This window comes from Heptranchias perlo, chromosome 24 (assembly GCF_035084215.1).
Source record: "Heptranchias perlo isolate sHepPer1 chromosome 24, sHepPer1.hap1, whole genome shotgun sequence".
NCBI lineage: Eukaryota > Metazoa > Chordata > Chondrichthyes > Hexanchiformes > Hexanchidae > Heptranchias > Heptranchias perlo.
In genome coordinates this window covers 19,503,566-19,518,671 of record NC_090348.1, presented here as the reverse complement: position 1 = coordinate 19,518,671, position 15,106 = coordinate 19,503,566, and the positions used below count along the sequence as shown (strand labels likewise).

The window sequence follows — 15,106 nt, the reverse complement described above, 5'->3', positions numbered from 1 at the left end:
ACAGCTTGTATGTAAAGATCTGCAGGATATTATATAAACACAATATCAACAGCTGAAAAGGGGCTTTTCAGCAGTTCTCGCTAAGGTTTGAAATTCTGTGACTTCCCCGATGATATGTACTTGCTTGTGATGTGATGAAATAGTAAAATGCATATTTTAGGACATTTTTACCTTATCGATCAGGTCCTTGGGGAGCAACAATCAAACAGCCCTCCATGCATCACTGCACCAATTTGTATTGTGATCAGTCTTCCTCTAATGCTGCTCTCTCTCTGTAGAAAACTGATTTGTGGAATAGAGACTTGGCATCATGATGCAATTGTGAACCATGCCACATGAATGCAAGGTAGGTGGCTCTCAAATTGATGTAAAGCTGGTTCTGTCTGTATGTGTGCTTGTGTCATGACACTATGATGCATGTTTGCAAATGCACAAACTAGGCTCTATGCATTTCATAGGAAGAACAAAAGGCACTTAATCCAAAGGCAGATCACAAAACCCCTAAAAACATGCATCTCATACTGTTGGAACTTCAGTGGTTATTTGCTTTATATTTGTAGGTGCCATCAACAGTAGGAGAACCATGCTTCCGCAGTCCACGGCATCCAGCTACAGTAAAAGTGTCTTTAGTTGATGTATTTTGGTAAGCTTTGCCTTCTACTACAGCCTATATATTGTGTTGTCTCATCTGTTCCTTAGCATTTATAAACTTGTTTTCTCTCACCATACGGTGTCCAGTGCTTCATACAAACCTGAGTAAAAGTGACTAAGTGGATCTGGCTGTGTTGAGAGAGGAGACTTTAGGAATGTAAGCTGCAGAATTCCATTACAACAACACTTTGCCATTTTTAATAATCCTCAATAAATTTAATCCCTAATAAATTAAGATTAGACTTATACATTATGCTTAAAATAAATTCTGAAGTACAAGATCTTTTTGTTGCTGTTTATTTCCTTTATATTTTTTACCCAGTTACATAGCTTGGCATCGCCGGCAAATGTTACACTATTAGAAGTACTCTCTTCCAACACTGTTGCAATTAGCACGAAGAAACTCCTGAGGAACTCCACTAAACAGTGAGACAGAGCTTTTTCCATTTTCTATTGCCAAGCCAGTTTTCAATTTAATTAGCTAATTTGCAATTAATTTAGGAGTCTTCACTTTTCTAAAAAGTCTTGCATACGGGATTTTTATCAATGCCTTCTGAAAACCCAAGTAAATTCTATTCACTGGATAGCAGTCATCACCTTTATAAATTTGTGAGGAATGACCTATCCTCTTAAATCCATGGAGACTATTCCTTGTGGCCTCTGTGCTCTTCATGCCATATAATGCTTTCAAGTATTTTTATATCTCGCTTCTTTCTTGACTACGAGGATAACATTCAATGTCCTCCAGTCCTCTAGTATAGCTCAAATGTTTATGGTGCTCCTAAAACTATTTACCATAGCCCACATGTTTCCTCCCTGCTTTCCTGTAGATTCTAAAGTATATCTTTTCATAACTAGGCCCCTTGTAGATATTTTATTTATCAATTTCTTCATAACGTACTTTATTGGTGCCTTCTTGTTAAGAGATTTCTGAGGCAATGTAACTGTATCTGAAATATTATTACAGTCTTCATTTGTGAATTGTAAACAATTTTACAACACCAAGTTATAGTCCAGCAATTTTATTTTAAATTCACAAGCTTGTGAATTTAAAATAAAATTGCTGGACTATAACTTGGTGTTGTAAAATTGTTTACAATTGTCAACCCCAGTCCATCACCGGCATCTCCACTTCATTTGTGAAGGCTGATATGAAGAATATATTTAACACATCTGACACATTCTTGATCCTCTGTTGTCTGTCATCCCAACTTATTTCTTTAAAAATCTACCTGGTCTATCACACTAGCTACAGCTAAAAATAATTTTTGGATTCCTATTGCTGTTTTTTCTTATTGGGAGACCTAGGTGAAAGCCCAAGGGCCGGGCACCACTGTGGCTGAAAAGAGTAGGAGGGAAGACAAAGTAAAAGGAAAGAGTAATGATTATGTGACTCCCAAACAAAGGTTTTGAAACCCTAAGAAAAACAAGGGAAGGGAATGAGGCTCAGTCCAATAAGCTTTGATTTCAATACAGTGAGATTGTAGGAAGGAGGAAGAGCATTATTTGCAGTCAACCTTTCTACTGGCCTCTTATAATTTCTAATACTTTTACCATCCTCCACACCCCAGAACTTGAGCGCATAATCTAGGATAAAGCTTCAATGCAGTTCTGAGGAAATACTACATTGTTGGAGGTATCACCTTTTGGATGAGATGTTATGCTGAGGCCCTGCCAGCCTGCTTAGATGGACGTAAAGATCTCATGGCACTACTCAAAGAAGGCCAGGAGTTATCCTGGTGTCCTGGCCAACACCACCAAAACAAATTATCCAGTCATTTATTTTATTTGCTGTTTGTGGGACCTTGCTGTACACAAATTGGTTGCCGCATTTGCCTGAAAAAGAACAATGACTATACTTCAAAGTAATTAATTGGCTGTAAAACACTTTGGGATATCTAGAGGATATGAAAGGGGATGTACAAAAGCATGTTTAATCTTTCTCTTTCTTTATCCTTCTCTGATTCGGTGTACATTTTTGTCTGATTACACCGTGGGACATTCTTCTACCTTAAAGGTGCTATATAAAATGTAAGTTGTTGTTATCCAGTTCATGCTGGGCATCAAAAGAATTACTTCACAACTGGACCTTGAAACTGAAAGTGTCACAAATTGACAATCAGATATCAGGTTGTTACAACTGAGATATTGCTACAATTTCTCATTCAGTAAGGTTATCATAAGTTTTAACATGCTTGGAAATACTGAGGACCGTATAGGTATTGGCATCTGGATTGGTCTATAGATATTAGAATTTGACTTTGAGATTTCCTCTTGTGGATAGGCACAATATTTACTTTTTCCCATTTGGATGGGAAAACACTAATTGACTAAAACAGTTGAAATAAATGATCAGATTAAAGTTGCCATTGTCAATTACCAGGAATCAACACTGTTCCCTCTTGCTCTTCAGGGTTATTGGACTCTTCATAGCAGGAGGAAAAGGTTTTATTAAAAGGTTTTATTAAGTACAGTGATATCATAGCTTTAACAGAACCCTTTCACTCCCACTTATGGAGGTTGGCATTGCCTCCTCCTAATTGCTTCCCTTGCTTTTTTGGCTGGACAAGAGGGAGAGGGAGCAGTTTAAACCCTGACACCAGCAACTGACAATGGCAGGTGGGCAGCCCACAATGTAAGCACAGAGGACAGCCTGTCAATTGGAGAAGAAACTCTTCAGTGAACTGTGAAATTATAGAAAGCTGCATGGGGGTATTCCTATTTATGTTCAACCTTTGGATTACTCTGCATTTAGGAACATATGATGTGGAGATGCCGGTGATGGACTGGGGTTGACAATTGTAAACAATTTTACAACACCAAGTTATAGTCCAGCAATTTTATTTTAAATTCACAAGCTTTCGGAGATTTTCTCCTTCCTCAGGCAAAACATTTGCCTGAGGAAGGAGAAAATCTCCGAAAGCTTGTGAATTTAAAATAAAATTGCTGGACTATAACTTGGTGTTGTAAAATTGTTTACAATTTAGGAACATAGGAACAGGAATAGGCCATTCAGCCCCTCGAGCCCGCTCCACCATTTGATAAGATCATGGCTGATCTGTGATCTAACTCCGTATACCTGCATTTGGCCCATATCCCTTAATATCTTTGTTTGGCAAAAAGCTATCTATCTCACATTTAAATTTAGCAATTGAGCTAGCATCAATTGCCGTTTGTGGAAGAGAGTTCCAAACTTCTACCACCCTTTGTGTGTAGAAGTGTTTTCTAATCTCACTCCTGAAAGGTCTGGCTCTGATTTTTAGACTGTGCCCCCTAGTCCTAGAATCCCCAAATAGTTTCTCTCTATCCATCCTATCTCTTCCCCTTAATATCTTATAAACTTCGATCAGATCACCCCTTAACTTTCTAAACTCTAGAGAATACAACCCCAATTTGTGTAATCTCTCCTCGTAACTTAACCCTTGGAGTCCGGGTATCACTCTAGTAAAACTCCCTCTAAGGCCAGTATGTCCTTCCGAAGGTGCGGTGCCCAGAACTGCTCACAGTACTCCAGGTGCGGTCTAACCAGGATTTTGTATAGCTGCAGCATAACTTCTGCCCCCTTGTACTCTAGTCCTCTAGATATAAAGGCCAGCATTTCATTAGCCTTATTTTAAATATGTATGACCATGCCTACTAAAATATTTTAATGCAAAACTAGAGTGTTGCTAAATTTTATAATTTAATAATAGCTCATCATATTAAATCATAATTTATCACAATAATTGAGACACCAAAGTAAAGATCTGGGTCTGAAATTTGTTCAGCTACTATGCTCTTGCCGGCTGGGATTTTCTACCCAGCCACGTTTGCCTTGCCACCTCTCTCCCTACAGTCAAGAACCTCCTCAAAACCCTCCTCCTTGACTGTGCCTTTTGTTCCCCACCCTAGCCCCTGCATTTCTCTTCCCACCCTAGCCCCTGCATTTCTCTCCCCATTTCCTCATGTTAGGTGCCCATCATATCCTTTTTCGCCTTATTGTAAAGCACTCTGAGACAACTTCTGCACAAGTGGAGTGTGATATAAATGTACATTGTTGTTGTTGTATGATTGTGGTTTTTTATTTCTGTACTATGGATTTTACAACACCAATAATTTGCGCTTTTGTATTTTTTTTTCCATTTTGAAGTTACGATGTGGCTGTTTTGACCAGGTAGGGCACAAAATTCACAATGATTACCATGACTAGACAGGAGTTAAAATAAAGCAAGCTCCCCCAATGGCTAGTAGGTAAGAGCATTTTCAGAGCCAGGTTAAGAATTCTTGGAGTCCTGGGCACCAAGAACATTTGGAGCTCTTCCATAAGCCCCTGCACAACCCTCCCCCCAATCCATTAAAATGCAAACATGTAGTAAAATGCATGAAGAAATAGGCCCGTAGTATGTTTATACACTGCATTAATAATAAAGCAAATCACATCACAATATACTATGCTTAAATGAAACCTAAATCATATCACAGCATACTACACTGAAATGACTGGGTCCCTGGGCACAGGCGCCATAGTCCAATGTGTTAATCTGCCCTTGAGACTTTCCCCATGTAGCATTAGACCATTCCAATAAGTAGGTCCCAGCTTGAATCCTTGTCATGTGCAGTGTTTAATTATCTTAGCAAGGACAGCAGTTGGGGTGATACAATTAGTCACAGTGTAAATAGACTGGGGAAGAGAAAAAATTAGCCAGCGAGTTCCCACTCCTGATTGCTATCCAGTAACCTTTACTGGAAAGTGTAGCTGTTAGGTGAGAATAGGATCGGGCTCAGCATTCAACTAGCCTGTCAAATTCACTGCCTAAGCTGAAATGGCCATGACCACATGTGTGAGGTATTGAGGGCTACCTATGCCTTTACAATTGTAACCTAGCAAGAACCAGCACCTTCAGTAGATGGAAAAAAGTTTGGAAAACAAAAGTTTAAAAAAATCCTCTTGTTTTCTACAGATAGACACATGCTATATTACCGTAATATGACACTTTTTCTTCTGTCAATAAAAAAAATGCTTAACAAAAACACATTCTTAATTTACAGCATCATATATATCTGTGAAAATATACCACAAACTATCAAGCAATTGATGCACACATGCCTGTATGTGTGCACTATCTCCCTAATGTTCTTTCTTTTTACAGGATATCACTAGACAATGTAACTTCAGAATTATCTATCAATTTCTCTTATTTACACTAATTACTTAATTTTTAGATATTGTAAGATTATTAGTGATCAGTTTTAATTTAGATGTTCACGCAACAGATTAAGTAACAATATATGCGCAATTCCTTGTCAAACCATATAACAACAGGACTGTACCTTGACTGTCTGTAGAGCCACCGTAGTGCAATGCAGTGACCCTCTGGTCCATATGACTTGCAGAGTAGGGCTCTATTTGCTCTGAAATTAAATGATGGATGGAATCAGATTTAGCAGAAACAAATACAGATAGTTTATTTATTTGCAACACACAGGTCGTATCCTCTCTGTGTACTCTACATCACTGCAAATCAGCAATGTAACGAGTCCTGTACAGCATTGCATAGCCATGTGATCTCTGAATATATATACTATCCTCAAATTTCAGCTTTAATGCTTACTGATTCTCTTCAGTCAACCGTGGAAGTAGAGGGGAGGGAACAGTTACAAAAATATAGAGTGGCGTACCTGCATGTGTTTAGACCTGCTGAGTTCAGTTGTTCTATAGCCTACCTATACAAATAGGCCCTAGGTGCCTAGGACTGCTCATTGACTCCAACACCTTCAGCAAGTCAAGTCAGAAAAATAGGGAGCTCTTGACTCCACACCTTTTTAAAGTTAAAAAAGACAATAGAATCTTGCTGTTTTCAGGAAGGGGTGGATCTATTATTAGGAATGCTACTAGTGCAGTCACTATATCCTAAACTAGTTCAGCAACATTTTTTTTTTAGCTTGAACCCTTTTGAGCCATTAACTCTTCACCCAATATGAGAACCTGTTATTGTTTTTCACCTAAATGTATAGGTAGATAAAAGGAGCTTTAGTTTGCTCATCAAAGGCAAGCTTGGACATCACCGTAATTAACACATTTATTTAATGGATTACAATGACTAATGGTGTGATGATGAATAAGAAGGATGAGTTTGAGTACCAAAAACTAGAATAAATCATGGAAATGACTTTGCTGGTTTAACATGCTCATTTTTAAGTGAAAAAGCTCATGAGTTTCCAAAGACTGTTTCTAATATCCAGTTAAAGCAGGGTAGTTTTTCAGTTTCCATATACTGAAAGGGGAAGGAAAGTCTAGAATGATTTTTTTTCCTCTAAAGTACTGAGTCTTTTTATAGAAGAAAATATTAGTCTCAAGGTCATTCTCTTATCAGTGGATATCTTTTAAGTCAGTTCTCCCTCCCTGCTTGCCTATTCTGGCGACCTCCTTAGGTTGGGTAGTTCATGATAGTTTGAGGTCTTCCTCCCCCACCCCAACTGTTTCCTACTGACCTGTTCAGGACATACAGGAATTTTCCCCATTGGTGACGTTATATGAGAGCTTTAGCAGAGAAGGAGACTCGACTGAAACATTCTTGTGTGACGGGAGAGTGTTTCCATAGTAAACTGTGGAAGGCATAACAGGCTGAACCACTGGCTTGGAATGCAGATTTCCGAACCAGTAATGTGGTTTTGCAGGAGTTCCACGGTGCCCCAGGCCATTTTGAAAATTCACTCCCCTCCCGTTTATATTGTGGCCACTTTGGGACACTTCCCCCTTCCCCTCCCCTCTCCCCCATCCCCATTACCCTAGGTTAATGAGAATTGGAAAGCAGTCTGATGCATTGTTTACTAATTCAGTTCGGAAACAAAATCTGTTAAAATTTCAACTGACTTGACACAAGGTCACAAGATAATTATGGATGAGGAAGGACATTCAGCCATCTTAGTTCATCCGCCACTAAGATCAAGATTGATGTCGAAGTGCTACAATTGGCATCATTTTTTTTTGTATTCGTTCATGTGATGTGTCCATCACTGGCAAGGCCAGCATTTACCCCTGGGTCAGAGAGGTGAAAATTGGGCCAGAATTCCTGCACCTGATTACTATCCAGTCAACCCTGCATGTGTGAACATCAGGTAAGGATGCCATCCTTGTTAAATAGTCTGCTGACATTCACTGTAAACGTTTACACATGAATAATGGCCACTTGGGCGAGGCTCCAAAGAGCAAACATCACCTGTGGAATTATACTTCTTCAGGAGAGAAGTGGGGGGGGGGGTTCGGGGGGGGAGGGGAAATTAAGAAAATTGTCAAAATAAATTTAATTTGCCTATAGGATCAGGATAGAATTTAAACAATAATGGGGATACAGTTAAGATGGACAAAAAAAACCTTGACTGATAGCCAAACAAATGACTAATAATGACACACATCCATTATTGTACCTAGCCAGCCCTGGCGAGCAGGGAAACAGAGGCCTGAACTTTGAATATTGGGTTACATCAAGCGGGATACTCGTGTCCAATGGTAGTGGAGTGGTGACCCCATCCCATCACTGCTAGTTGGCTTTCCGGGTAGGAGCTATGAGTCAGGCTGACAACCTGTGCGTGTAAAAAGGGACTTTGTTATAGGAACAACCGAGAGCACGATCTGCTGGATGTAAAGATCCAACCAGTTCCCATCCACCACCACCCTCCTCCGTCTGTCTAAACTTGTTCTTACATTGAACAACTTCTCCTTTGACTCATTTCCTCCAAATAAAAGGTGTTGCAATGGGAACCCGTATAGATCCCGGTTATGCCTGCCTTTTTGTGGTTTACGTGGAACATTCCTTGTTCCAGTCCTACTCATATCCCCTCCCTCACCTCTTTTTCTGGTACATTGATGACTGTATCGGTGCCGTTTCCTGCTGTCGCCCCGAACTGGAAAATTTCATCAATTTTGCTTCCCATTTCCACCCTTCCCTCGCCTTCACATGGTCCATCTCCGACTCTTCCCTTCCCTTCCTCGACTTCAGTATCTCCATTTCTAGGGTCAACCAATATCTATTTTGAGCCCATCAACTCCCACAGCTACCTTGATTACACTTCCTCCCACCCCGCTTCCAGTAAGGACTCTAGTCCCTTCTCCCAGTTTCTCCGTCTCCGTTGCATCTGTTCAGACAATACCACCTTCTGCACCAGTGCTTCTGATATGTCTTCCTTTTTCCTCAATCCAGGATTCCCCGCCACCGTAATTGACAGGGCCCTCGCCCATTTCGTCCTATTTCCCGCACTTCTGCCCTCACCCCTTCCCTTCCCTACCAGAACCATGATAGGGTCCACCTTGTCCTCACCTTCCACCCCACCAGCCTCCACATTCAATGTATCATCCTCCGCCATCTCCAGCATGATCCCACCAACAAACACATCTTCCCCTCCCCTTTCAACATTCCAAAGGCATCGCTCCCTCCGTGACACCCTAGTCCACTCTTCCATCACCCCCAATACCAGCTGTCCTCCCCACGGCACCTTCCTGTGTAAGCGTAGGAGATGAAACACCTGCCCATTCATCTCCTCCCTTCCCACCGTCCAGGGCCCCAAACACTCCTGCCAGTTGAAACAGCGGTTTACTTGTACTTCTTTCAATTTCGTATACTGTATCCACTGCACACAATGCAGTCTCCTCTACATTGGGGAGACCATAGCAGCTGGGTGATCGCTTTGCTGAACACCTCCGCTCTGTCTGCAAGCGTGACCCTGACCTGCTGGTCACTTGCCATTTTAATTCCCCGTCCCACTCCCACACTGACTTCTCTGTCCTCAGCCTCTTACACTGTTCCAGTGAAGCTCAATGGGACCTCGAGGATCAGCAACTCATCTTTCGTTTAGGCACTTTACAACCTTCTGAACTCAACACTGATTTCAATCATTTCAGATCATAACCACTGCTCCCATTTCTTCGGTCAGCAGGTGCCGGGTTCTGCTGCTGCCATTTACAGCTGCTACTGATCAATCTTTTGTTTCTTAACCTGTCCCATTCCCACCTTCCTTGCCTTGCACCATCATCCCTGTTGTCATTTAATCACTCCTGCCCTCAACCCTATCACAGACCTTCCCTTTTGTTCTTTTCGCCTCGCCCCACACCCCCCTCCCCCCCCTTTCCCTGGCTCTGTACTTGCTCAAAAACTTTAACTCTTTTAACATCTTCCAGTTCTGACAAAAGGTCTTCGACCTGAAACGTTAACTCTGCTTCGTTCTCCACAGATGCTGCCTCACTTGCTGAGCTTTTCCAGCATTTCTGTTTTTATTTCAGATTTCCAGCATCCACAGTATTTTGCTTTTGATTCAGGGTTTAATTCATGGCCACTTCTCACCCAGGAATGCCCACCTTGAAGAAGTTCTCCTCTTTCCGACGGGATTTCCGTTTGTCTATTTTACCTTGTTCACCTTCATTGCTTTCTGTTTCATGTCTCGTGTTTGATCAGGTGTCTTCTAAACCTTGCTTTCACAGCCACATCTCTTTCCTCAGCAACCGTCTCCAGCTCCGACTTAATCCACGTGGTTTCCAACTTAAATTCCACCTTTTATGTTTCGGATCCACCCATGATTACAGATATCTCTATGATATTCAGCGTTCCTCGAACCACTGCTCTCATCGCTTCCTGAGATCCGTCCTCAATGCCATGCGCCGCCACGTGCATGCTCTCGACCTCTCTTCATTGGCACTTTTTTTTATTCGTTCATGGGATGTGGACGTCGCAGGCGAGGCCAGCATTTATTGCCCATCCCTAATTGCCCTTGAGAAGGTGGTGATGAGCCGCCTTCTTGAACCGCTGCAGTCCGTGTGGTGAAGGTTCTCCCACAGTGCTGTTAGGAAGGGAGTTCCAGGATTTTGACCCAGCGACAATGAAGGAACGGTGATATATTTCCAAGTCGGGATGGTGTGTGACTTGGAGGGGAACGTGCAGGTGGTGTTGTTCCCATGTGCCTGCTGCTGTTGTCCTTCTAGGTAGTAGAGGTCGCGGGTTTGGGAGGTGCTGTCGAAGAAGCCTTGGCGAGTTACTGCAGTCCATCCTGTCGATGGTACACACTGCAGCCACTGTGCGCCGGTGGTGAAGGGAGTGAATGTTTAGGGTGGTGGATGGGGTGCCAATCAAGCGGGCTGCTTTGTCCTGGATGGTGTCGAGCTTCTTGAGTGTTGTTGGAGCTGCACTCATCCAGGCAAGTGGAGAGTATTCCATCACACTCCTGACTTGTGCCTTGTAGATGGTGGAAAGGCTTTGGGGAGTCAGGAGGTGAGTAACTCGCCGCAGAATACCCAGGCTCTGACCTGCTCTTGTAGCCACAGTATTTATATGGCTGGTCCAGTTAAGTTTCTGGTCAATGGTGACTCCCAGGATGTTGATGGTGGGGGATTTGGCGATGGTAATGCCATTGAATGTCAAGGGGAGGTGGTTAGACTCTCTCTTGTTGGAGATGGTCATTGCCTGGCACTTGTCTGGAGCGAATGTTACTTGCCACTTATAAGCCCAAGCCTGGATGTTGTCCAGGTCTTGCTGCATGCGGGCTCGGACTGCTTCATTATTTGAGGGGTTGCGAATGGAACTGAACACTGTGCAATCATCAGCGAACAGTCCCATTTCTGAACTTATGATGGAGGGAAGGTCATTGATGAAGCAGCTGAAGATGGTTGGGCCTAGGACACTGCCTTGAGGAACTCCTCATGGTAGTGTCCTGGTCCGCAGTTCCATTTCATCCTTCCCCTCATCCGGCGCTTTAACAAAAAAACTTTTCTTCTTCCTTTCAGGTGTCAAGGACCACAATCTTTAACAACTCTTAGATACCAATAACCCTCCTGATCCTTCTTCCCCATCACTTTCCTCTGACCCCATCCCTCTTTCCAATCTCACCCATTGTCATGTTTTCACCATTCCCTCTGACCTTCCCCTCTCTGACCCTGAACGATCAGTTCTCAGCAAAGCTTCATCCCCTTATGCCCCAACCTCAATGAATTTCGAGCTCGACACGACACTGAGTTCTTCTTCTGTCGCCTTTGCCTCCGCGCCCACCTCTTTGGCCAGGAGTCATCCCCCCGCACAGCAGACCCTTTCTCCCATCTTCAGAATTCTCATTCCACCTGGACCCCTCCCTCTGGCCTCTTACCCTCTCCTGATCTTTTCATTGGGAACTGCCGGCGTGATGTTGGCCGTCTCAATTTCTCTAATCCCCTCACTCACTCTAACGTACCTCCCTCTGAACTTGCAGCACTCCGTTCTCTCAGGTCCAAACCTAACATTGTCATTAAGTCTGCTGACAAGGGCAGTGCTGTTGTTGAGTGGTGAACAGACCTCTACCATGCGGAGTCTGAATGCCAACTCTCCGACACCTCCTCCTACCTCCCCCTGGATCATGACCCCACTGCCCAACATCAAGCCATAATTTCCCAGACCGTCACTGACCTCAACTCCTCTGGAGATCTTTACTGCACAGCCTCCAACCTCATAGTCCCCAATCCCGCACAGCCCATTTCTACCTCCTTCCCAAGATCCACAAACAGGGCTGCCCTGGGAGACCCATCGTTTCAGCCTGTTCTTGCCCCATGGAACTTATTTCCTCCTATCTTGACACTTTTTTTCTCCCCTTGTCCAGTCTCTTCCGACCTACATCCACGACTCTTCTGACGCCCTCCGTCACCTTAACAGTTTCCAGTTCCTGGCCCTCACTGTCTCCGTTTCACCATGGACATCCAGTCCCTCTACACCTCCATCCCCCACCAGGACGGCCTGCGGGCCCTCCGCTTCTTCCTTGAACGGAGGCCCAACCAGTCCCCATCCACCACCACCCTCCTCCGCCTGGCTGAACTTGTTCTTACATTGAACAACTTCTCTTTTGACTCCACTCACTTCCTCCAAATAAAAGGTGTCGCACTGGAAACCTGTATTGGTCCCAGCTATGCCTGCCTTTTTGTGGAATACATGGAACATTCCTTGTTCCAGTCCTACTCAGGTCCCCTCCCTCACCTCATTTTCCGGTACATCGATGACTGCATCGGTGCCGTTTCCTGCTCTCGCCCCGAACTGGAAAATTTCATCAACTTTGCTTCCCATTTCCACCTTTCCCTCTCCTTCACATGGTCCATTTCCAACACTTCCCTTCCCTTCTTCGACTTTTCTATCTCCATTTCTGTGGATAGATTGTCAACCAATATCGATTATAAGCCCACCGACTTCCATAGCTACCTTGATTACACTTGCTCCCACCCCACTTCCTCTAAGGACTCAATTCCCTTCTCTCAGTTTCTGCATCTCCGTCACATCTGTTCTGACGATACCACCTTCCGCACCAATGCTTCTGATATGTCTTCCTTTTTCCTCAACCGAGGATTCCCCTCCACTATCATTTTCAGGGCCTTCCATCGTGTCTGTCCTATTTCCCGCACTTCTGCCCACACCCCTTCCCTTCCCTCCCAGAACCATGATAGGGTCCACCTTGTCCTCACCTTCCACCCCACCAGCCTCCACATTCAACGTATCATCCTCCGCCATTTCCACCACTTCCAGTATGATCCCACCACCAAACACATCTTCCCCTCCCCTCCCAGCATTCTGAAGGGACCACTCTCTCCGCGACACCCTAGTCTACTCTTCCATCATCCCCAACACCAGCTCTCCTCTCCACACCACCTTCCCTTGCAAGTGCAGGAGATGCAACATCTGCCTCTTCATCTCCTCCCTTCCCACCGTCCAGGGCCCCAACACTCCTTCCAGGTGAAACAGCAGTTTACTTGTACTACTTTCAATTTAGTATACTGTATCCGCTGCACACAATGCAGTCTCCTCTACATTGGGGAGACCAAATGCAGGCTGGGTGATCGCTTTGCTGAACACCTCCGCTTTGTCCGCAAGTGTGACCCTAACCTGCCGGTCGCTTGCCATTTTAATTCCCCTTCCCACTCCTACTCTGACCTCTCTGTCCTCAGCCTCTTACACTGTTCCAGTGAAGCTCAATGTAAGCTCGAGGAGCAGCACCTCATCTTTCGTTTAGGCACTTTACAACCTTCCGGACTCAACACTGATTTCAATAATTTCAGATCATAATCACTGCTCCCATTTTTTTCAGTCAGCTAGTGCTGGTAATGGTTCTGCTGCTGCCATTTACAGCTGCTACTGATCAATCTTTTGTTTCTTAATCTGTCCCATTACCATCCTCCTTGCCTTGCACCATCATCCCTTTTGTCATTTAACCATTCCTGCCCTCCACCCTATCCAGACCTTCCCTTTTGTTCTTTCCTCCTCTCCACTCCCTCCCCGCTTTCCCCAGCTCAAAAACTTTAAGTCTTTTAACATCTTCCAGTTCTGACGAAAGGTCTTCGACCTGAAACGTTAACTCTGTTTCTTTGTCCACAGATGCTGCCTGACATGCTGACCTTCTCCAGCATTTTCTGCTTTTATTATGGTAGAAGAAATGGGTTGTCTTACGTGAGAAGAAGATTGTACATGGATCATAAATTTGTATTAGGCAAACATTTGTGTGCACAAGCCTACTAGTGACCACTTCTGCTTTGAATTCCTTTGATGAAATACCCCTCAGACAGAATGTAACAGTTTACTTTTCACTGTCTGCTGATGATTCCATTTTCACATATGTCAGATACCAATAAGAAAATTTGATCTTCTACCCTTAAGTGCACAATTTGGATTGGCAAGGAGCAAAAGGAAACAGACCACAATCAAACTTTGCAGTCCTCTTGTCAGACCGTTCTTGAGTTCAGTGCTATGCCCAATTCTGGCCACTGAGACACAAATGTCATGGGTCTGAGTTTTGAGGAAAGACTGCAGGAACTTGGGCTTTTCAGTCTCAAAAGGAAGGATCTGAGAGGTGACCTTATAGAGATACTTAAGATAATAGATAGTATGGAAAAGGTAAATCCAGAAAATTACTTTAAACTAACTTGAGAGTAGGATAAGGGGACACAGTTCAAACTAGGAAAAACTATATTTAAGCATTCATCAAGAAAATCTTCTTTAGAAAAAAAGGAACAAACATATGGGATAGACTTCCAGATATAGTGAAGGCAAAAACCCTGGAATCATTTATGAAACAATTAAATGCTGCAATAGGGACCTTAGAGTCCTCTGGCTGGATGAATTAAGATGGATCAAATGATATTTCTCATCCGTAATGATTGTGTAATCTAAACAGCATTTGAGGAAGTGCTGAGTCAGCAGGCAGGTTATTACCGAGGTCTGTGGCTTGTTTACTGCGGCTTGTTTACTGCAGATCTGGACACTGATTCTATGAGGTAAATTTTAACCCCCAAGACCGGGTGGGTTGGGGGCAGGTGGGAGGTTAAAATAACAGCTTTTTGGAGCGAGACAGCATCCTGGCTCTAACTCGCCCACTTCTGGGTTTAACCCAGGCAGGTTTGTCTGTGTGTGGACAGCAGACACCAGGAAGTCCCGGCCCCATTTAAAGCCGACGGGCTGATACTTAACAGAGCAATATACCTCAT

General features: G+C 43.6%; 1 protein-coding gene across 2 annotated transcripts in view; it reads right to left on the bottom strand.

Annotated features, from left to right (window-relative positions):
- slc26a4 (solute carrier family 26 member 4) overlaps positions 1 to 6,408 on the bottom strand; it is a 55,734-nt gene extending 49,326 nt beyond the window's left edge. Inside the window, exons 1-2 of one of the 2 annotated variants that reach the window (XM_068004870.1) lie at positions 6,355 to 6,408; positions 5,962 to 6,042 (exon numbers count right to left, since the gene is read on the bottom strand). In XM_068004870.1, the coding sequence (XP_067860971.1) occupies positions 5,962 to 6,042; positions 6,355 to 6,391 (118 nt within the window). In that variant the 5' untranslated portion in view covers positions 6,392 to 6,408. Of the gene's footprint in view, positions 1 to 5,961; positions 6,043 to 6,309 lie in introns of both variants that reach the window. The other variant, XM_068004871.1, reaches the window with a different exon arrangement.
- Between the last annotated feature and the right edge of the window lie 8,698 nt (positions 6,409 to 15,106).